Consider the following 23,139-nt stretch of genomic DNA (forward strand, 5'->3'; position numbering starts at 1 on the left):
AGCACCTTCATTCCTTGAACACCTGCTGGGTGTTCTATCCTTGAACACCTGCTGGGTGTTCTATCCTTGAACACCAAGCAGGGTGGATATGTGTGTATTACAAGTCTTATTATTATTATTCCGATGCTTAGTTTTCCAAGAAAAATATCTCACGAGTTTGTACATCATTAGCTTTTTAAAAGCATCCATGCACTATTTCCAATCCGCAAGTTTTCAGGGTTCATATCATAAAGTAATAAGAGAAATCAGGTTTGGGAAAAGTACATTTGGTTCAACTCCCCTTGTTCTCAAGAAGAGGTGGTACATTATTGGTTCTTGAAGTGTACTCAGTTTGGAAGCAACATCATTTAATCTTCAGAAAAAACCCAGACACAATGCAGTCAGATGTTTGCCATTTTCATCAGGTTATAAAAGATGCCTGCAACTTATTGAATTTGCCATTGTGTAGTCACATAATGTTTACAGCATTCAAGAAGAACCAGGATAATGTATTAATGCACATAACATGACCTCGTCCATTAGGTTTCCATCCATACATGCATCTGCAACGTACAACCACCTGCCCTCTTTAAGTTCGACAAGTCTTAACTATAACCTTGCGGAAAACCTTGTCACACATGTGCAGATGTGTAGTACCATAGAGTTCTGTCTAATGCTTATTGACTGGACTGGGCAAAGACATTATTTATTTATTTAAAAATATTTTTGTGGGGGGGGGGTAGTTAATGGTTGGACCACTCACTTGTGGATTATTTTCAATCTGTTAAGGAAAATTTTTTATTTTCAAATAATTTCGACTTTTTTAAAGCCAGACTCGGACAAATTATACTCATGTACATGTACACTAATACTGTATTCACATGGAGCCCTCTCATAGAGGTCAAAGGTCACATTTAATGTTTCAAATACAATGAATGAAAGCAGTGTTTTACAATTACATAATGTAAACTAGAAACGCATTTTTTTTTCAATCTACAATTAATTTGTGGATAGAATATCTCATTTGTATATTAAGGATTTGTATTTTTGTTTTCTGATAGTAAGTTAATTTGTTTGTTTTTGCATTGTTTAATAATAATATGCATGAATAGAGACAATGCCGAGAGGTTGAAATAATAAAAAATAACAATTCCTGTAGCTGAACAGGAATAAACTGATTTATTTGTTAGTGACATCTGTATTAGTTTCATTGAGTTTAACCTATAATTTAATCATATAGTAGCTGCAAGCAGGTTCATGGCGGTCGTAAATGACTGTGTCAGTCATCGACCAGGCCAGTGATATACCAATGGCCAATAGACTGATCCATTTAGGCTCTGCCCACGACGCATGTGTGAGCAAGAACACGTGAGCCTCTCCAATGCCTTTCTGCACACAACTCTGCCGCGCGCGCCAAGCATACGCATACGCGCATGTCAGACTTTATTTGTCGGGCCTTCGTTGCGTTGTGATTGGTCAATACACAATGGGGCGGAGCTTAATGGATCGGTCTACTCAACCAAATCAAACCCCTGGACAGACGATGGCCACAAGATTTCTTCATGGCTGAACAAAGCCTCATGATTTGACCCATCATGTTCCTCTCTCCAAATCCTTAATTTGCAATTCCGCATGTTGAACATGTTAACATCTAATTTACATGACTTAAACAAAGCGTTTCGTACATGCTGTTTTCTGACATTGCTACAAGGGGGAAGAAAAAAAATGCTGTCATAGCTCTTTAAACATAAGAATAATAAATGAATTTTTGCTTTTAAAGCAAGCTCAACTTCTTAAGGATGTTGCGTTTAATTGCAGCAAAGAATTGTAATTGCAGACATTATTTGATTTAATAAAAATATTAATTACTCTGTCAGACCCTAAATTTATGGACCATTACATGGCCTATTATGTCACCAAACCCCATGCACCGTAGTCCATGAACTACCAAATTTGCCCCAAAAACTTAAATGCAATATAATAGAAAAGAAAATTAGTATTTTTGATCGCCTGAGGACGTGTATGACCAATATTTACGTGACGCGCAAACAGTTATTAAGCAAAATTATTCGTTCTTATTTATTTGGCCATTGAAACAAGAAAACAACACTCAAAATAAGAGACAACTGTGATTGTGTTGCAAGGAAATTCACAGTTTAAAATGCCCTAATATGATCCGAAATATGGTTTATTACTGTATGACACCATAAGTAATCCCAAAATGCAATTATTCAATCATTAAACTACTTCAGAATTTATTTTTGCTATATTCCAGACTTCATAAGCCTTGTGTACTAGATGCATGTACAACATTATTTTGAGTTTATTTTTATTTGATTAATTCTGGTTGTGAAGTCAATGATTCTAAGAAAAGCAAACTTTATCACTATACTGACCAATAACCCCATGGAGAGAAGACAAGGAAGTTACAGTAATAGATATGTGAGGAAAACTCAAGATAAATATTCCAGGGAAGACTGACGGAATCAGGGAGGGACTGAAAATCCAATCCATATAGTGCCCTAAGCGTGATTGGAACCGGGGTCCTAGAGATGGAAGGTGAGGAAAGAAACCACCACGCCTACCCGATCCATTATTACAAAATCAAAAACCATGTTTTTTTTTGTATATTGAATATTTGATTTCAACTTTGCATGACTTTATCATTAGTTTAAATTTGAGGCTCTGTAACGTTCTTGGTGTTCCATGTAATCACATAGACGCTGTAGGACTGGCCCCTCCGGACATCTGGACATCAGAATGTTTAACATCAGCTCTATATCCATTGATGACTCTTCGTGGCTTTCCACTAAAAAAGATAACGATTGAAACAAAACATTGACATTGTAATCCTCATAGTACCAAGAACATGGAGGAAAGAGCCAGACTAACATGTGCATGCGTATTTTAATGTCTGTATACTGAAATGAATGATCGCTCATGATTGCGGTCACATTAAATCTAGCACGCATCAAGACATGTCAAAACATTTTACTTACAAAAAAAAACAATCCCTCTTCGGGATTTTACCAGTGTACCCCTCATTTATTGTGACAAGAAACAATTCTTGACCTGCCCGGCAGACTAGATAAAAAAGGGTTTGAATTGCCCGCCACTGTTGTCAATTTAATTGTTGGAAAATGAAAAGTTCAAAGATCAATTTGCCAAAGTCAACAATTTGAAAAATGCTTAACTTAAAGCAAAAGATGGACTTCAAAGTCGGAATTCCGCCAAACGGCGGATGAATCTCATCCCTCCCATGTATTATACCCCAATGAAGACTAAGATAAACAAATTGGGCATGTTCTACTAACAACTGTTACTTCACCAAAAAAGAGGAAAATTCAAAATGTCAATGATTTTGTATAGTACATGTATTTATTAAAATTTTGAATAGTAAAACTGACAATAAAAAAATAAGGAAATCAGTTGATTCAAAGAAAGCTTGCATGCCTGAATAGTCATAATGAAGTTCGACTCTAACCTTGAGATATATACTGTATGATTGTCCACAGAGAAGCAATCATTGTTTCTGTCATCCCGTACTCAGACTCCATCAGTCTAGTTAGAGATTCAGCGACTCTAGTTGGGTCAAGCAGTTTGTTATCAATCAGCTTACATGTTACACTGGACAAAGAGTCCCAGCGTACCTGGGAACACACAGGAGAAGAATATTCAGTGTTCAATATACAGATGACAGAAGCAATCAGCATTTGCAAATTGCTTACCAAAATGACATGTGGTATGGATGCAAGAAATAGAATGAGTAATGGCCTCATGTTTTGGAACTAGCAGCGTCTTTTAAGAAAGCTTTTAAGATATTAAATATATGTAATTCGTCATCTGGATATTTTTGTATGGCTACTCTAAATGTAAATAATGTTTAGGAGTAAACCACAAAGGAGAACTGACTGGGTAAATGTCAAATATAATTGAAGAAAACTCATAACTGTTTCACCTACCAACAATGTATGATTTAAGAACTAAATAATTGGGTCCTTTCCATTGGCATTTCAAGTGGATTTTGGGGTCTGATAGCTGAGACATTTGATTGTGGGTTCGAATCCCGGTCATGACACTTGTGACCTGGTGAGTGACACTAAACTATAAATGACTCTTATCACCCTAGAGTAAATGTGTAACCTGTTGATGCAATAGACCAATCAATTAAGCTCCGCCCCATTGCGTATTGACCAATCACAACGCAACGAAGGTCCGACCCATAAGGTCCGACATGCGTGCGCGTATCTTGGCGCGCGCGACAGAGTTGTGCAGAAAGGCATTGGAGAGGTTCATGTGTTCTTGCTCACACGTGCGTCATGGGCGGAGCCTAATGGATCGGTCTATTAATAAGCAACGATATGGCTGATGGTGCTGCATACTCCTAAGGAGTTGATTAAGTTTACAGAATGATTCAGGTTCAGGGGCAGTCGTTTTGAGACAAGTTATAAAAGCGACAACAAAATTGCTATATTTTTTTGATAGAAAGCTACCTTGGGATTTGCACTATTTTCAATCAGCATTGCGGTCCTTGGGCATAGGAATGTCTGAACTGGTACCCGGCACTCAAAATGGTCCCTCCACAGCTCCAAGAAGACGTCCAAGAGATGCACGTCACTCCTTGGCTTGTGACCGTTACAGTTTTTCGATTCATTATGATGAGATTGGTCTTCACTCTCTGCTGTAACCCTCTCAGTTGAGTTAAAAGTTGAACTTTCTTCTGGTGTTCCATTTGGCTCAACTGCTAGTGAGTCCACCCTCTTATTACTGTTAGCATCAACCGTTTTGATGCATCCTTCATCTTTGGCTTCATCGTCATCATTCTTAATTGATGGTAAACTAGCCACTGTATCTCCACTATCTATAGAGGAATCAAGGCAGTCTGGATGGAAGATCACTAGAGCTGCCAACAAATCAATAGACAGCTGTTGAATCATCTGCAATGCTATAACAGTCAAGTCCTGTACCAAAGAGAGAGAGAGAGGGGGGGGGGGTATCAGACATTATTCAAATATTTGCCTCAGTTCGGCAGAATTTATACATTTGTTTGTATTGGAATAAATGTCTAAACTACTCAACATGTTTTCAATAGTGAGACTGTATTCTTACCTGTCTAGCATGGAGGACTTGCCGTGTTGTTGCCAACAAACTGGCCAGCTTCTTGGGTTTGACGTCTTGCTTCAGGCTTCCTGAGAGTAGGTGCCTTAACAAGTCCTGATAAAATAGTATCAACAATATACAAATATTAACAATGGGCTTTGGTTACGCATTTGCCTGATTATCATGGGCAAGAAAAGTTCTGAAACATTATTAATTGTTGTCAGATCATCAAGATAATTGTCAAATGACATGTCATGCTTTGTGAACGACTCATTTAATGATTTTACAGACGGAAAAAAAAAAAAACTTAATTTTTTTTCTATAATAAAATTACTTAAAAAAACCGTGTATACATTACGGTTGTATCGATGTATTTAAGGATTAGAGCAAAACGAATCATATAATAATACTGATGCTACCATTTCAGATACAGAAAAACATTGAAAAATACAATAAACAGAAAGTACATTTTTTCCCCACAGAGCTCGAGAAAGCACTGAGAATACAGTGCTAAGACACATCGGTGTACACGTATATGGGTAAAAATAAAATTATTATTCTTTATCCCTGATGCAAATTTCCATCCGAGTTATTAAAGAAAGCAAAGTTTTAACACTAATAAAACTGTAAGAATGTATTTAACCTTATAGCCTTGCAGTAGTGATGAAGGCGATGGTAGGTTCCTATCATGATGGAGGGGTTTAATCAACTTTGGTTTCTCAACGGCTTCTTTCTTAGCAGCCCTGATAGCTTTGTCAACGCCGGTATTTAACTCCTGCTGAATGGCGGCTGAATAAAACCACCATAAATGAGATGGAAGAAATTAGCAAGATTATTAAATAAATTTTACAGATAATTTTACCCCTTAAATTTAAACGAGCAACATTTACCTGTTTACAGAAAATGTTACCGCTCTCATGCATCATTTACTTAGTGATAACATTATTGTTTTGCTTTTATATAGAAACAAATAACAAAATAACCAACAATAGCTAAAATCTAACTATTAGAGTCATATTTAGGCCTCAGAAAAGCTGGGGAAAAAAAAACACGAAAACGCAGAGAATTCTCATGTCTGTTAAACAAAGAAACAAAAGCAAAAAAGGCAATGATTCAAAAGCCAAAAACATAAAATCACAAAATAAACACAACAAAATTTGTCAAGCACTAGCAAATACTACAATCCATAAAATAACACAAGATCCTTACAGAACTCCCCTCCCCATGCAGTAAAAAAGGCATTCATACAGTAGATAATTATATGAAATGTGTTGAGCAACAATAATATCAAAAAACACTCAATTAGTAAAATGCTTTTTTAAAAAGATGTCTAAAAAAGTTACCAACAGATGATTATAGGAATGTGCACAAGGTACCTGACAAAACCAAAACAAATGTCATTGTGTGTTTTTCCTAGAACAATGACAGTACTGTCAGACTGTAAGGAACATTACAAATAATAATTATAATTTGTTGGGAACAGCACGGATCCTGCAAAAGACCCTTTGATTCAACTCAATTAAAGTCACATTTATTTCCACAAACACATTTCAACAATTTACAGAACTCGAGATCCAAGGCTTTGGGATGTAGCCCGACTCAAGGAGTTACTGGCACAAAGGAAAATAATATATTTCTTGACCCTATCCCAACTGATGTAAAGCCAATTTACTAATGTAAAGCTACCCAAGTGGTGTCAGTGACTATTCAGTGACCCTATCCCAACTTATGAAAAGCTACCCAAGTGGTGTCAGTGAGTATTCAGTGACCCTATCCCAACTTATGAAAAGCTACCCAAGTGGTGTCAGTGAGTATTCAGTGACCCTATCCCAACTTATGAAAAGCTACCCAAGTGGTGTCAGTGACTATTCAGTGACCCTATCCCAACTTATGAAAAGCTACCCAAGTGGTGTCAGTGAGTATTCAGTGACCCTATCCCAACTTATGAAAAGCTACCCAAGTGGTGTCAGTGAGTATTCAGTGACCCTATCCCAACTTATGAAAAGCTACCCAAGTGGTGTCAGTGACTATTCAGTGACCCTATCCCAACTTATGAAAAGCTACCCAAGTGGTGTCAGTGAGTATTCAGTGACCCTATCCCAACTTATGAAAAGCTACCCAAGTGGTGTCAGTGAGTATTCAGTGACCCTATCCCAACTTATGAAAAGCTACCCAAGTGGTGTCAGTGACTATTCAGTGACCCTATCCCAACTGATGTAAAGCTAATTTACTAATGTAAAGCTACCCAAGTGGTGTCAGTGACTATTCAGTGACCCTATCCCAACTTATGAAAAGCTACCCAAGTGGTGTCAGTGAGTATTCAGTGACGCTATCCCAACTTATGAAAAGCTACCCAAGTGGTGTCAGTGAGTATTCAGTGACCCTATCCCAACTTATGAAAAGCTACCCAAGTGGTGTCAGTGAGTAATCAGTGACCCTATCCCAACTTATGAAAAGCTACCCAAGTGGTGTCAGTGAGTATTCAGTGACCCTATCCCAACTTATGAAAAGCTACCCAAGTGGTGTCAGTGACTATTCAGTGACCCTATCCCAACTTATGAAAAGCTACCCAAGTGGTGTCAGTGAGTATTCAGTGACCCTATCCCAACTTATGAAAAGCTACCCAAGTGGTGTCAGTGACTATTCAGTGACCCTATCCCAACTTATGATAAGCTACCCAAGTGGTGTCAGTGAGTATTCAGTGACCCTATCCCAACTTATGAAAAGCTACCCAAGTGGTGTCAGTGACTATTCAGTGACCCTATCCCAACTTATGAAAAGCTACCCAAGTGGTGTCAGTGACTATTCAGTGACCCTATCCCAACTGATGTAAAGCTAATTTACTAATGTAAAGCTACCCAAGTGGTGTCAGTGACTATTCAGTGACCCTATCCCAACTTATGAAAAGCTACCGAAGTGGTGTCAGTGAGTATTCAGTGACGCTATCCCAACTTATGAAAAGCTACCCAAGTGGTGTCAGTGAGTATTCAGTGACCCTATCCCAACTTATGAAAAGCTACCCAAGTGGTGTCAGTGACTATTCAGTGACCCTATCCCAACTGATGTAAAGCTAATTTACTAATGTAAAGCTACCCAAGTGGTGTCAGTGACTATTCAGTGACCCTATCCCAACTTATGAAAAGCTACCCAAGTGGTGTCAGTGAGTATTCAGTGACGCTATCCCAACTTATGAAAAGCTACCCAAGTGGTGTCAGTGAGTATTCAGTGACCCTATCCCAACTTATGAAAAGCTACCCAAGTGGTGTCAGTGAGTATTCAGTGACCCTATCCCAACTTATGAAAAGCTACCCAAGTGGTGTCAGTGAGAATTCAGTGACATATCCCAACTGATGTAAAGCTACCCAAGTGGTGTCACAGGGGTATTTAGTGACCAACTGGTGTAGAACTACCCAAGTGGTGTCAGATCAGTGAGTATTCAGTGACCCTATCCCATCTGGAATAAAGCTGCCCAACTGGCATCACTCAGTAACAAGTATTCCCACCTGGTATTTGTTCATTGCACCACCGTTTAGCCCTCTCCATGGCTAGCCTGGTTGTAATACCAGCAGCGGCTTCTAAAACTTGTTCACAAGTTTCTTGAGGCAGGAGGAGAGACAATGACTTCTTGCTTCTCTCCCTTACAAATCTAGAAATAACAAAATAACAAAATAACGTCAAGGAGAAGTACATCATTGTTTTTGAATGGGTACATTAATTCGTCTAGTTTTCTATAAACTCACAACTTTGTAATAACTATATTACATTGTTTTCAGATGAACACCATTTTTGTCCCTGTTTTATCATGAACTTTGTGCACATTCCTAAACATATCAATGTGCATCGTCTTAAACTGTGTCTCAATTAAAAACAAATAGCCCTGATAAAAACCGTTTTGTATCAAATCATTATAGTGACAAATTTTTAGACTGGTTCAGCAAAATCAATCCTTAGGTACTCACTGTTTAGCCTGCTCTTCAGCTTCCCTCCTCGTTGCGACTATAACCTCCTTCGTCTTTGCCTTCACTAGCCTCAAGAGGGCGCTTTTCATTTTATCCGTCCAGTCCTCTTTCACTGTCCCAATTTCCTCTGACTTGATCTCCAAGTCCAACAACTCTACGACCGTCCTCCGTGACGCCAAGACGATCTTAGCGTCGATGTGTTTAATGCAGTTAGAATACAGCCTAGAGCTGACAAAGTCTACTGTTTTCTTCAGCGACGGGGAGTGGTTGTCGAAAAAGTTTTTCTCAAGTTCTTGCTGTAGAAGGATTTTGGCAAAACAAAGTAAAGAATATATGTAACCACTAAATAATTATAGGATTTGAAACTTTAAATGATGAGAAAACAAGGTTATTGCAGGGTAGCTTTTTTTAATGTGTTGTGGTGGTCCTGAAAACAACAAACTGCTTATTTTATTTTTTATTTTTTAGACAAAGCAAAAATGGAAGTTAATTTAATTTTGTTTTTTTTATCGAAGTCTCCTTATCAAACACCAAATAAGATCCACAAATATCTAAATCCTGGCTTTATCTCAGAGCCACAACTTGTTTTATACAAGATATTAATTTCACAGGGTTTTCGTGTACAATAAGTGATTCTAATCACTGGTTTGCTTAGAAATAACTGATTAGCCTTTAGCCCTTTAGACGTACCTGTAATTGTTGACTTGTCTGAATAGGTTTGGGCGGAGTACCAGCCCAGATGGGTGTGATCTTCTTCATGGGTGTGGTCTTGGAACCAAACCCAAGTGATGCATCTGTAAGCAACACCCGTATGTCACCTGTAACACAAACCAAAAAGACACCCATTGCATTAATGAATATTCATAAATACCTCAGACAGTTTCGCTATTCCATTGGTGGAGAGCGCGTCACGTGGGTGTGTATAAACCTTTGTTAATGACCAGTAAAAAGTGTTGAAACATGGGCGTGACACGCTAGTTTGCACCCGTGCTAATAAGACAGTTGGTCAGGAGCAACGGCCGGGACAGTTGCGCCACATCACGCGATCGCGACGTGCACAACATTCCCTTATAAGGAGTTGTTTACCCGAGTGTGGCGGAGGGCCTTCCCATTTCATAGCTGGAGGGGTGTTGTGTTGAAAGAAATCATTGAACAATTGTAATTTTTGCATTTATTTTACTTTTTGACCAAAACGTGTTGATGTTTTTTGACCGAAAAGGTATTTATGAATGGGAATCAAAGTTTGTTCAATCGGTTTTCAACTAGAGGTTTAAACCCGCCGAGGCCTGGTTCTTGATAATTTACCTCAACTTCGTCTCTGTAAAATTATCAAGAACCAGGCCTCGTTGGGATTAAACCTCTACTTGAAAACCTCTTCACCACACATTGATTCCCTAAGGCCTAGAATTACATGGAGGCCATGTTGCCCCTGGTATTGACCTTGGTGCAGTTTCCCATTGACTTGAAGATTTTCTAGTGGAAGTGCCATTTGCCCTTTCAACATGTTCAAAAATGAAATTCCAGGCATGTACATGTAATATATAATTGGATCTTTTAAGAGTGGAGCCGCTCTAGTTTTCAATAAACAAACCATAATAATAGTCATAATTTGGGGGGGCTAGTCATCCTTACTCACAGCTAAGAAGCTGAATTTCGAAGGACGCGGCAACAGCATACTCAAGAAGCAGACATGCAAGGATGCCTTTTGCAGAAAGCCACATCAACCAAGATACAGAAAGCTACATCAACCAAGATATGACCACGGAGTACAGCCAGAGATCATAAGTGTTTGATTTTTCCTTGGGAAACAACCAACTGTGCCCGAATCGGCCAACAGAGAACTAAAAGTTACTTATTACATACACCTAACCCTGCTGGCATTGCTAATGTTTTGATCTTTTTACCCTACCTATGTAAAGAATTTAAACCAACTGGCAAGGCAACCATAGAAGAAAGAAAAACAAAAGACACAAAAGAACAAACCCAATTTATTAAAAACATACACTTTTGACACTGGCACTCCATAGTTGATAGAGGGTGTTTCTTACCTAGGTACGGACAGCAAAGATAGAGTAGTTGCTGATCTACGAGACATAATTCATCGAGGTGTGTGTTGGGAGATGCTGACTGCATTATGGTGTCATCATTGATGAAGTCATCAGCAAAGCTTGTAAAGTACATGGAGGCTGGCATACCGGGTACCTACCACAGAATTAAACAATTTTTAGTCTACTATCTAGATTTAATAGATGTAAACCTTTGAACAAATGTGTAATTGATTACTATACAACTTTCAAACCGGTGAATGTCGTTGTCTTGAATTACAAAACTTCAAAAAGTAACCGCAATGTTGGACGGCGGTTTTTACATGCAAAACTAACCATGGTTTATGTACCAGTCACTAAAAAAAATCCTAGGGCTGAGAAACAGGGTTACCCCATCAGTCCTAAGTCTGGCCAGTAGAGCAGAAAACACTACCTCCCCAATTTTACGTGCTGTTAACCCCTCGGCCATGGCGCGCCATGTCTTATCTTCAAGAAATCTCACCTCAAACAGCCACCCAAGTAAAAGGAGAACCAGTAGCATGTTGTAGTTTGTGGAGTCCACACACAGCTTTTTAGAAACAGTTCTGTAAACAGGAAAACTAGGGTTGTTTGAATAGCTCATATGCAAGTCCCAATGCACATGATCGGCGTGAAAAGGATACTGGTTGAAACCGGTTCAAGCATACACTGGCAGCCATTATAGTGGAAGAAAACGTGAGTTGCCTGAATGCAAGATGTTTGCTGGATGGGCTGCATATTACGCCCCCTCTCAGCATGTTGAAGATGCATATTAAGGAAATTTAACAATATATGTTAATTCATTATCTTTTATATTAACTCCATGTAATGTTAATCTCTAAATGAGTCAGGGTGGTTCTTTTTCTCCAAAAGACGATCAGACCATACTGATCAAGTTGAAGCCAAGGGTTCTTTTCAGAACCAACCCAACTCATTTAGAGATTATCATTACATGGTGTAACCAAAAACCTTACTTTAATCATATTTCCACTATGCAAAGTTTCAAATACTACTTAATAAAAACAAAGCGAAACTGACCTGTAAACCTGGACTAAGAGTCTTAGAAGCACCTGGAGTGAATCCAGCTGAGCTGCTTCAGGATCCATCATGCTAAGATACTCCACTACCCAGGGTATGGTCATGACTAACCGATGCTGCTGACATGAAGAACGTAAGCTGCTTAGCAGGTCCAGAGGAGGGGAACACTTTGTGGAGATAGATCAATGGATTATTAGTGATTGGAATTAGCGACCGACACGTTAACCTTATGGGTAGACAATATTGAACCCTAACCCCTGGTGTCTTTGGCTATTAACCGATGCTGCTGACATGATAGTAGACTGCTTAGCAGGTCCAGAGGTGGAGGGGGAACACTGTGTGGAGATAGATCAATGGAATGAAAGATTAGTGACTGGAACTAATGACTGACACGTTACCCCGATGGGTAGACACATTGAACCTTAACCCCCTAGTCTGTTTGGTCATGACCAACCGATATCGCTGACATGAAGTACATGTACGTAGACTGCTTAGCAGGTCCAGAGGAGGGGAAAACTGTGGAGAGAGATCAATGGAATGAATAACTAGTGACTGGAATTAATGACTGACACGTTACCCCGATGGGTAGACACATTAGAACCGATTCTGCTGAAATGAAGTACATAAGCTACTTAGCAGGTCCAGAGGTGGGGAACACTGTGTGGAGAGAGATCAACAAGATGAATGACTAGGTTTTAGAATTAATGGGGAACAGGTTACCCTGATAAATGGACAATATTGAACTTGAACCCCTGGTGTCTTTTGCTAAACTGATGCTGCTGACATAAAGTACTTAGACTGCTTAGCAGGTCCAGAGGAGGGGGGGGACACTATGTGGAGAGAGATCAACAAGATGATCTCAAGATGTATCACTAGGTTTTAGAATTAATGGGGAACAGGTTACCCTGATAAATAGACAATATTGAACTCTAACCCCTGGTGTCTTTGGTTAAACTGATGCTGCTGACATGGAGTATGTAGAGTGCTGAGCAGGTCCAGAGTAGGGGGGGGGGACACTGTGAGAAGAGAGAGAACTATTGACATACATTTACAGTTGTTAAATCATTCATGTGTAGATACAGAACAAACCTTCATGACACAAGCACAGAAAGTACAGCATTAATGGACACAGTACCTTGTTTCTAATTGAAATCATATCAGCTTGAACAGAGTCTGGTAGATTGCCTCCTCTCTGATAAGGTAAGAACACCAAGAAGCCAAGGAACTTGGCTAGAACCCGAGCAGCCTGGAGAGTAATGCTGAAACTACCTATTGCCTCCTGAAGAAAAGAAAAAAAGAAAGATGCAGAAAAACAGGAAACTAGTCCACTGTGATTGCAGTAGAATTGAGGGTCTGAGGTTGAGGGTTGCCCCTTTGAGGGTCTGGAGTTTGAGATTGATTCGTGGGGGTTGAGGGGTGGGAGTTTGAGGGTTTGAGGGTTTGGGGTCGAGGGGCTGAGGGGTGGAAGTGTGGAGGTTTCGTGGTTGAAGGGTGGTGATCCGAGGGTAGGGGATAAGTAATGAGGGGCTTTGTAGGGGATTGAGGTTGGGGTTAAGGTCCGGGGTTGATGGGTGGGAGTTTGGAGGTTTGATGGTTGAAGGGTATTAAATAAATAATCAAACAAAGGGCGAGGATTTGAGGGTGGGGCTGAGTATAAGGGTTATGTAGGGCATTGAGGTTGAGAATTGAGGGGTTTGAGTTTTGGGGGTTTGGGGTTCCGGGGTGAAGATTCAAGGGTGGGGTTGAGCGCGTTGGGGAGAGGTTTGGGGTTAATGTCTGGGGTTGAGGGGTAGGAGTTTGGGGTTAAGGGGTGAGGACTCGAGGGTTGGGTCAAGCGTGAGGATTTTGTGGGGGAGTGAGGTTTGGGGATTAAGGGCTAAGGCGTTAAGGTCGAGGGAAGAGGAGGGGAGGACTTACATCATCAACACCATTGGAATCTGTATCCCCATCCTGGTCAGTAAGTCCAAACTGCATCTCATTCAGCTGTAGTAAGAAAATACCAATTATTACTTAAGAGTCTTATCATATTTGTTAAAATAATTACAAGCATATCAACTTGTTAATAATACTTTCAAGGATTGATACATCATTGAACTTTGGAAAAGTTAAATCTGATGACTGCACCATGATTGCTGTTTGTGGGGGGAGGGGGGAGGGTGGTGTACAGCAGCAGCATTAACTTTACCTCTAAGATTTTGTTTGAGAAGTTATCCATGAGATGCTGATTGAGCAGAAAGCTGAAAAGGAAGGAAGACAAAAAAATCACTTCAACACAACTGCCTACAACAACTTGCCGAATAGATGATAACAAACAAATATGAAAACATGTGTTATTAATGTTTATCAGTACATACCAAGCGTACAGAATGCAAACATTTACAAAACATTACACAATATCCAAATATAACATGGTTTGTCATGCCTCAAGAACGAGTTTGTCAACTTCCAATACCTACAGGAGCTAATTATTTACTGTTCACGCCAAAATAAACCAATATAATTGCCTGTGTTTGTAGTGCCGACACTGAACACTATTGGTAATTGTCAAAGACCAGTCTTCTCACTTGGTGTATCTCAACATATGCATACAAAATTTAAAAGAAGTAAAAATTTGAACTCAGTTGGTTGTCGAAGTTGCACAATAATAAAGGAAGAAAAACACCCTTGTCACACGAAGTTGTGTGCTTTCAGATGCTTGATTTCGAGACCTCAAAATCGAATTCTGAGGTTACTTCAGAGGGAGCCGTTTCTCACAATGTTTTATACTATCTTAGTGCCTCTAAAAAAGACTCTGCTAGGGTCAAATCATAATAACCAGTTTTTATATAGTGCTTTTCACACCCAAAGGGCGTCTCAAAGCGCTTCCAACATTATTACCCCTGGTCACTGCAGCACTAATTCATTCCTTAAACCATCTCAGCTCCCTAAAGAGTATACAGCTTGTGCAACATTAATATGCGCTACTCGGCTAAATCATTCACAAGAACAGTCTCTGCCCTCACAGGTACCCATTTACCCCTGGGTGAATAGAAGCAATTGTCTTGCTCAGGGACACAAGTGTCACGACCGGGATTCGAACCCACACTCTGCTGAACAGAAGAACCAGAGCTTGAGTTCGGTGCTCTTATTCGCTCGGCTACGACACCCTTAAAAATGTAAGGTCATTCAACACCACTTGTTGTATTTATATAACATCTCAGTTCGCAGTCAGCATTTTTGATTTTCCCCACTCATAATTTCATTCACATTTTGTCTTCAGTCAAACTTTCTTTTTGAAAATTGCAGCGAGCTAGTTCTATATTTTAGGATGAGTTTGAAGGTTACCTGTCAGCAGCTAAAATAAACTCCTTGAAGAAATCCTGGCAACCATGAAACCCTGGGCGAGGACTCGGACCTCCAGATGTCGTCGGAGTGAAGAATCGCTCTTCAAGTCTAAACATAAAAGAATCAAAGCAAAACTTGCAAGCAATTACATTTAAATAGCAAGTTAAGAATAAATCCTACTGTCAACAGATAACAATCAAGAAATGAAGTTCCTCAACTGAGGAACATCGTCAGGAAACACAGTCGAGGTTCTGCGAAACACGAACCTCGACCGAGTGTCTGTGAATAAATTTGGGTGCCTACTCGTGTTTTTTTCACACGACAGCATCGGTGCTTATTATAAGAACCTTTGTCGATTTCCTTTATCAAGTCATTTCCTTTATCAAGTCAATATTTTCAAAGGAAAACGATTATTTGACAACCTCAACAAATTTCGGAAAAAAAATTATTCTGTGGCTGACCTGAAATGGTAAGGGGAAATGGCAGACCTGGATTTTCATCTTTGAGAGGGCAAGGCCATTTTCATTTTAATAGGGCACTTCCATTTGAAAATTTTAAAGACTATGGGAAATTTTTGAAGGGGCGCCAGGACCAGGGCAATGGGGGGCATCCATGAAATTCCAGGCGTTAAATGGGAACCGTTTGAAAATGCAATTTTGATTTTAAAGCAATAGCCACTGATGATTAAGTTAAAACATCCAGTTAGATAAAATAAAACTCATGTCACAGTAGACAATCCATGCGTACAAACACAAATCGAATCCCAATGGTTACTCTTACCGTTTAAATCTCTCTGGGTTTGTCTTTTTTAGTTCACCTAGGAATCCTCGATCTTTGCTGTCATCATTGTCTGATAATAAATGATCTCCTTGGCACATCTAAGAACAAACAGGGATGTAGTTACATTAAATCTTTTTGATTTTTTGATACTGACGGGTGTATTAAATCTTTTTAATACACCCGTTAAACATTCTTATAATAATAGTCTTATATAGCGTACATATCTACCAATGATGTTATATTATAATAATTTGGGGGGGCTAATCGTCCTTACTCACAGCTAGAGCTGAACTGCGAAGGACGCAGCTACAACGTGTTCGAGAGGCAGGTATGCAAGGGCGCCTTTGGCTGCCAGCCACATTTTATTTATTTATTTATTTATTATTGGTTTATTTAAAACATCCAAACTTGGCAGCCAGAGGTTGAATTGCGTTTAAAATTACAGAGCATAACCCATTATGACCATGGAGCACAGCCAAAGATTGAAAGTGTTTGATTTTTGCCCGAGGGAGGAAAACCGGGTGGTCTGGATAACCCTCGTGGCACAGCAGAGAACCAATGCACAACTCAACTCACATATGGCCCCGACCGGGAATCGAACCGGGGTCACCTTGGTGAGAGGCGAGCGCTTTACGCACAAGCCAACCAACCAAGCCACCCAAGAGGCAATTGAACAAACTCTCCAGATTGACGGTGTCATCTCAAAAAGGAGATCATGAAATTTATTTTTGTGGTATACATCTACGTTTTATAGGATGTAAAAACAATCAAATGTTTCCAAAATGTTAGTATGCCTAAAAAAGAAACTCCTAAATTCTCCACTTACTTACCCGTGTGAGTTGAGAACGAAAGAGTCTAGCAAAGTGTGTGCAGTTGGCTACCTCTACAATTTGCTGCACCAACTCCCTGGAAATAACACAGAGTCAATGTCATGCAATAGTGATAACAGGAAATGGAATTCTTAGCAGGGCTTCATTCCTACTCCATGATTCAATAAAAAAAAAGCATTTCTAACTTATGCAAAAAATAGAAGCCAAGTAGCTGGATCTCAGACAGATCTCGGACGAAAGTGTCAAATTTCACTAACGTGCACGAACGTCCAAGTTGTGTACACTATTAGTGCAGTTTGGCGGACGATGATGCAGGGATCGCGGAGGTGGTGTGGCATGTTTGTCTGACAGCCGGGTATTTTAACAAAAGTGACGTCATTAGTGCTGGGTGCTATTAGGAATATTGGCTTCAGGGTTAACCATAGCAACTAAAGCAGAAAAGTCACAAAATACGTTGTATATTACCTGATTTTCTTGGCCATAACTGTTTTCATATTCCATTCGGGCAAATTATGATAATCCATCCATTCTCGAACAAATTCATAAAACTTATCCCTGCAAGAGAAAAAGAAACGGTTAATCATCATTTTTGTACCAATGTCTTGATCGACGACAGATGAGCAAGAAATGCAAGAAATGTTTTGTTCTCTTGAGTAGCCCTCATTGTATTACAATTTGTATTCTTTGCTTGCACAACCAGCATTGGTAGCCAATCATGAGAACTAGGGGTGTGCAATAAATGAGTTTGTATTTGAATTTGATATAAACTTCTTACATCGACAGTGCAGTATCTTGCCAGCCGAGAAACTCCCCGGAATGTATAAGGTCAATCTTTTTGCAAACAAATTAACATGGGCCTAATTTCACTAAGCAAGTAAGCACAAAAACTTGCTCAGCACATGCAAAATCTTGCCTTAAGAAAAGTAGTTTACCGGCCAAAATACCATACAGTTACCATTGCTGTGGCCGGTACCCTCATTTATTGCTTGGCAAACAGAAGTGCTGAGCAGAATAGTCTGCTAAACAGCTTTATAAATTGGGCCCAGGTCAACATCCATGGCAGTTTAGTATTATCAGGGTCCTAGAGATATATTTCAAGCACACAGTCCTAACCTTTGCTTTCTAAAGCTATGGAAAGACACATCGCTTGGAAAGTTCCGTCTGTTATCTGTGTCGGCCATGAAGGGTACTGCCTGGACTGGAGACTTAGAGGTCACAACCACCGGTCTTGACGTCCCTCCGTCTATCGCCTTCTCAAGCTCAGCTCTAAGAGTTGGACTGAACTCTGACAAGTGAGGAACCTCAGCTAACAACTTAAGAGTCGTCTTATCTAGGAACACAAGCAACCTGATGAAGAAAACGTGTGTTAACCAATAAAAAGTAGAATTGGAAATTATCCAACACGTTTGCCCATTATAAATTTCAAATTCTAGATAGTGCACTTAATTTGGTGGGCAAAATGCACATAAAATATGGCAAGAGTGTAAGCGCTTCATTGCCTAAAATGTGCTTTACACTTGATTACACACGGCGACATCGACTCCCAAAATGGTGCAATCGGTTATTGTGATGATGAATTGGGTCAATAATGTGCATGGCCAGTGCCCTAAGATAGCGCAGGAAGAAGACATACCACATTTGCTGGTGAAGGACTTGCACAGCAAAGTAGACACAATTGTGCAGAGAGCAGAGATAGTTAATATCCTCTGGGTCGCACTGATCATTGATGCCCTCCGTGGACGACACACTACCTCTGGCTGTCAGTAGATGAACTAAGAAGTATAGCTCCATTGTCAGATTGGGCATCAGGCAATCTGGAAGCAAAGATTTGGGATTAGTCATAATAATTATTAGTTCTTTCATAGTGCATTTATCAATACGCTTTATATTGTTGCCTTGGTCATTGGGCCACTAATATTCCTTTAATCTTTCTCAGCTCCCTGGAGAGTATGCAGCCCTGAGCTGCCAGAGTAGCTATGTATGTGACCACCTTTCAACCAATACACCACTGCTGCGGTAAACTTGTGCCTAATTTTGTGCACAAAGACACAAGAAAATCGTTTCCCTTTTCACATTTTATGGAAATGTAATGTATTCCTGCATGATATGACGTTTGTACATTCTTGATTTTTTTTTTAATTAAGCACAGAGGAAAATACTGAAATTCTGACAAAATCTCATTTTAGTGACTATTTTATACAGTTTCCGTGTCTTTCCCCCCTAATTCACTTAAGACAAGCACCGTTTTCAAGATGATTTGGTTTCTATTTAGTTGCAAATATTTGTAGTCAGTGATCTACAAAGGTATATCATGATGTCCTGTAAAAGACCTGGTTGAACGAAAATGTCAAGTCGTGAACTTTGCTGAATTCCATTTAAAATGTTTTCAAGGAAATCGAGTCATATGATTATAAATAGATTTTATTGTGTAAAAAAACAATCATTTCGAATACCCTTATCCAGCGCTTTTCTGAGAGATTTGCGAAAAGCCCCATTACGTAATCACTCTCAAAACGTCATAGTTGGGAGCTCCAATTTGTAAAGCCACTTTGTTGCAGCGTGGAGGTATAACAAAGCAAACTCCCACAAATAACGTCAGCGGCATTGTCCTTTGACGCGCGCTCTCAACAGCAGAAGTGTTTTTAGTTTTTGCAAACCTTTAGGTTGGGGCCAGATTTTTTAATCGATAATTACGAACAATTCAGAAGTGTACACATATCAAAATTACATTAAAATGGTCAACAAGTGCATTATAAACAAGTTAAAATACCATTTCCGTTAAAAACATTCCGCTCAGGTAGCTGTTTAAGGAAATTGTGATAGCCGTTGAGGAAAACATTTAATTTTCATAAAGAGTGAAAAGAAACATGGTTTTCTCATGTCTTAGTGCACAAACTAGGCACATGTACACCTCAGCAATGGCGCACAGTGCTCAACACAGCGCGCCCGGTGCATGCCTGAATTGGTGTATATAGGACTTCTTTTAAGCTTTCTGAAGTATGCATGTGAAACACAAGAAAATGGGCGTGTATAAATTTGGTTTCACATTAAATTTGATTTGTTTACCTTTAATACATGCTGAGTAAAGTTCAGCAAGCTTCTCCAGATGATCTTGGTATGTTACGTCCTCTCTGGATGCTTTGGTCACCTCAGTAGTGTAGGTAAAGGCAAAGTTAGGTGAAGTTTTAGTTGGAGTTTGTGGTTGCGCTGTGGAAGGACATGGAGCAGCATTATTTACCGATGATTCTTGAGTGTTGGTGAGACTTGCTTGTTGCTTGCGACGCTCGAGTCTTAGGAGCTCCCTCTCCTTGTCCAAACCTTGATTGGTCTGTATAGGACCGCCTGTATTTGTTGCATTTCCTGGCGCAGAAAATCCAGTCTGAAATGCCGGGTTTGAAAAGGTTGGTTGTCCAGGTGAACTGAAAAGCTTGCCTTTGGAGATTGATTTCTGGTGACTACTAGACACAGCTGTTGGCGTGATTCTTTTTGTCGGAATGTCTTTGATTTTGGATGCAATTCCGACTGCAGGGAAATCCATGGCATCATTTAGCGAGAATTCAGGAGCGGCAACTTCCCTGCAAACTGGTTTAGACTTGGACTTCAAGGAACCGTCACTGTAGGATGTCTTATTCTTACCACCTGATCGGTGCTTGGCAGCGACAGGGGTCTTGTGCTGAGTGCTTTCTTTTAGATGATGCTGGTCACTTCGTCTCCTTCCCTTTGGTTGACTGAATCTGTCTGGTGTGATGTACTGACCGAGTGTTATCTGCTCGTCCTTTTTGTGGACAGATGGAGAGACCTTCTTAGCCTTTCCAGAATACTCATCATGCTGTGACTTCCGATAGAACTGTCCTCCCTGATTCCAAGATGGCGACTCTGTTGAGTTACTGAGAGGACTCCCATCTTCAGAAGCTTCTGATTTAGGAGTTTGCAGTACTTCAGTTCCGTCTGATCTCAGAGGGCTCGGGCTAAATAGCTTGGTCCGATTTACTCGCTGATGATTGCTCCTGACGCCTGATTCTTGGTGCTTTGGGAGGTCTGTGGAGTTTTGGCGTTGCAGGCTTGCTCTGCGAAACTTCTGAGCACTGGCCGGGGTCTTAGCTGGAGAGGCTCCAGAGGATGCTCCATGACAAATAAGGTGGGCTGTCTGGTCGCGAAGATAGTTGATGAAGAACGGCAGAAATTCAACACGAAGGGATCTGTCATTGAATAGGTCGATTTCTGTCAGAGCCTGAGACAAAACAGAACAAATCTGTTATAACATTACTGATCAATAATTCTGTACACAACAGCAGGGATTATCATCTACAATTAACAATATTATTAGGTAAATTGTGTAGGCAAATACGGTCACAGTCTCCACCATACTGTGGGCTCGGTCGCACTAATTACCGACAACTCACGACCCCTCACAACAACAATTTTTAAATGCACTTTAACAAAACATTTGAACATAAGTCAACCGTTAAATATATGCACAAGAGTCATATGCATCTAAATCACTTTTAAACTGTTGAAAATGTTGTTCTTATAACTGTGAAAAATAAGTTTTTTACCACGAATTCAGTAGCAAACGGAAATATTAGCCATGTTGTCTTTCGACGTACTTGGACGATTCTACTATACCGCAGGGGGCATGGGTAATTTCTGAGGGCTGAGTTGTATTTTTTTCTTTTTGGTTTTAGGTTCTGCTGTTTTTTTTCCCTTTCTTGTTAATGTTAGTAACTAATTTAATATTATAATATATAATATAAAAAACTCTATGGGGACTATGAGAGGCACATAAAATGGTAAATAATCATGTGGAAGTGTCATGGCCGAGCGGTTAAGAGCACCGAATTCAAACTCTGGTGTTTCTGATCAGCAGAGTGTGGGTTCGAATCCCCAGCCGTGACACTTGTGTCCTTAAGCAAGACACTCAACCATTGCTTCGTCCTTCGGATGGGACGTAAAGCCTTTGGTCCATGTGTTGTGTAACGCATGTAAAAGAACCCAGCACACTTATCGAAAAGAGAAGGGGTTCACCCCGGTGTTCCTGGCTGTGGCTGCTGTATGCGCTGTAGCACCGTGTAAACCCTTATAAAAAATATAAGGACAGTGAGGTGCTAAATAATAATAGGGTCTCAGAATCCTTCACTGCAATAACCTATCTTTCTGAAAGTTTGTATATACTCAGCGCCTTGAGTACCTTGTTTGGTAGATACGTGGGCTATATAAGACTTCGATATTATTGTTATTATTATTATCTTGCATATGTATCACCCCTGCGGTGTAATGGAATCGTCCAAGTACGTTGAAAGACAACATGGCGGATCAATACAATTTTTTCAACAGTTTGAAAGTGATTTGGGTGCATATGACTCTTGTGCATATATTTACCGGTTGACTTATGGGAAAAGTTTCCGTATGGCGCCACCACTTTTTCATTCGATATGAAATAATATAGTATCTAATTTACCTCAATGAGATATCCCTTTTTGTAAAAATTAGTGAAAAGGTGGTGGCGCCATACGGAAAGTTATCCGACTTATGTTCAAATGTCCTTTAAAAGTGCATTTAAAAATTGTTGTCGTGAGTTGTCGTGAGGGGTCGTGAGTTGTCGGTATTTAGTGCGACCCTGTGCTGTGGGCTTGTCATTGATTGCAGATCTGCTACTCTACCTCTAGTGTAGTACTACTGTTGAATATTATTATTATTTATAGTTATTATTTAATAATGATATAATAAATTTCTAAAATGATATAATAAATTTCCAATAAATTTATTAAGGAAATTTGACAACAGCATTTATTTTTTGGGACCTGTCATTGGGCACGAAAATCAGATGGAGGTCCATTTCTTACTCATTTGTCCAATTTCCGGACAATACAATTCCGATAGCTGAACCACGTTTAACAATTTTTGGCAAAGATTATTTCATAATTATTGTGAATATATTTTATTATTGAACCTTTATCAAACCATACAAGGCGTTCTTACCGAAACATCAGTTGACAATAACCATGAAACTAAACTTTTAGAAGATATACTCCCAGCTAAATAAGCTTCCAGCACCGCAGCCATATT

General features: G+C 39.7%; 1 protein-coding gene across 1 annotated transcript; it reads right to left on the minus strand.

The window, feature by feature from the left end:
* Window positions 1-1,420: 1,420 nt before the first annotated feature.
* LOC117291569 (codanin-1-like) lies at window positions 1,421-23,136 on the minus strand. Its single transcript, XM_033773377.1, has 22 exons — window positions 23,053-23,136; window positions 20,140-21,304; window positions 18,707-18,887; window positions 18,187-18,420; window positions 17,539-17,628; window positions 17,074-17,149; window positions 16,244-16,341; window positions 15,464-15,571; window positions 14,325-14,376; window positions 14,057-14,122; window positions 13,275-13,418; window positions 12,140-12,306; window positions 11,586-11,667; window positions 11,087-11,240; window positions 9,729-9,856; window positions 9,039-9,334; window positions 8,583-8,725; window positions 5,723-5,868; window positions 5,089-5,193; window positions 4,473-4,940; window positions 3,464-3,629; window positions 1,421-2,788 (listed from the first exon to the last, which is right to left on the minus strand). Exons 1-22 carry the CDS (start codon window positions 23,134-23,136, stop codon window positions 2,646-2,648), a joined length of 4,296 nt encoding a protein of 1,431 aa, XP_033629268.1. The 3' UTR covers window positions 1,421-2,645.
* Between the last annotated feature and the right edge of the window lie 3 nt (window positions 23,137-23,139).

This window comes from Asterias rubens, chromosome 1 (genome assembly GCF_902459465.1).
Source record: "Asterias rubens chromosome 1, eAstRub1.3, whole genome shotgun sequence".
NCBI classification, from domain to species: Eukaryota; Metazoa; Echinodermata; class Asteroidea; order Forcipulatida; family Asteriidae; genus Asterias; species Asterias rubens.

Coding starts and splice junctions, on each gene's coding strand:
- LOC117291569 (XM_033773377.1), bottom strand. CDS start 23,136: ATGGCTGCGGTGCTGGAAGCTTATTTAGCTGGGAGTATATCTTCTAAA. Junction 18,888..20,139: donor TTACTCAGCATGTATTAAAG/GTAAACAAATCA, acceptor CTTTGCTTCCAG/ATTGCCTGATGCCCAATCTG. Junction 5,869..8,582: donor GTGCAATGAACAAATACCAG/GTGGGAATACTT, acceptor GGTTTTATTCAG/CCGCCATTCAGCAGGAGTTA.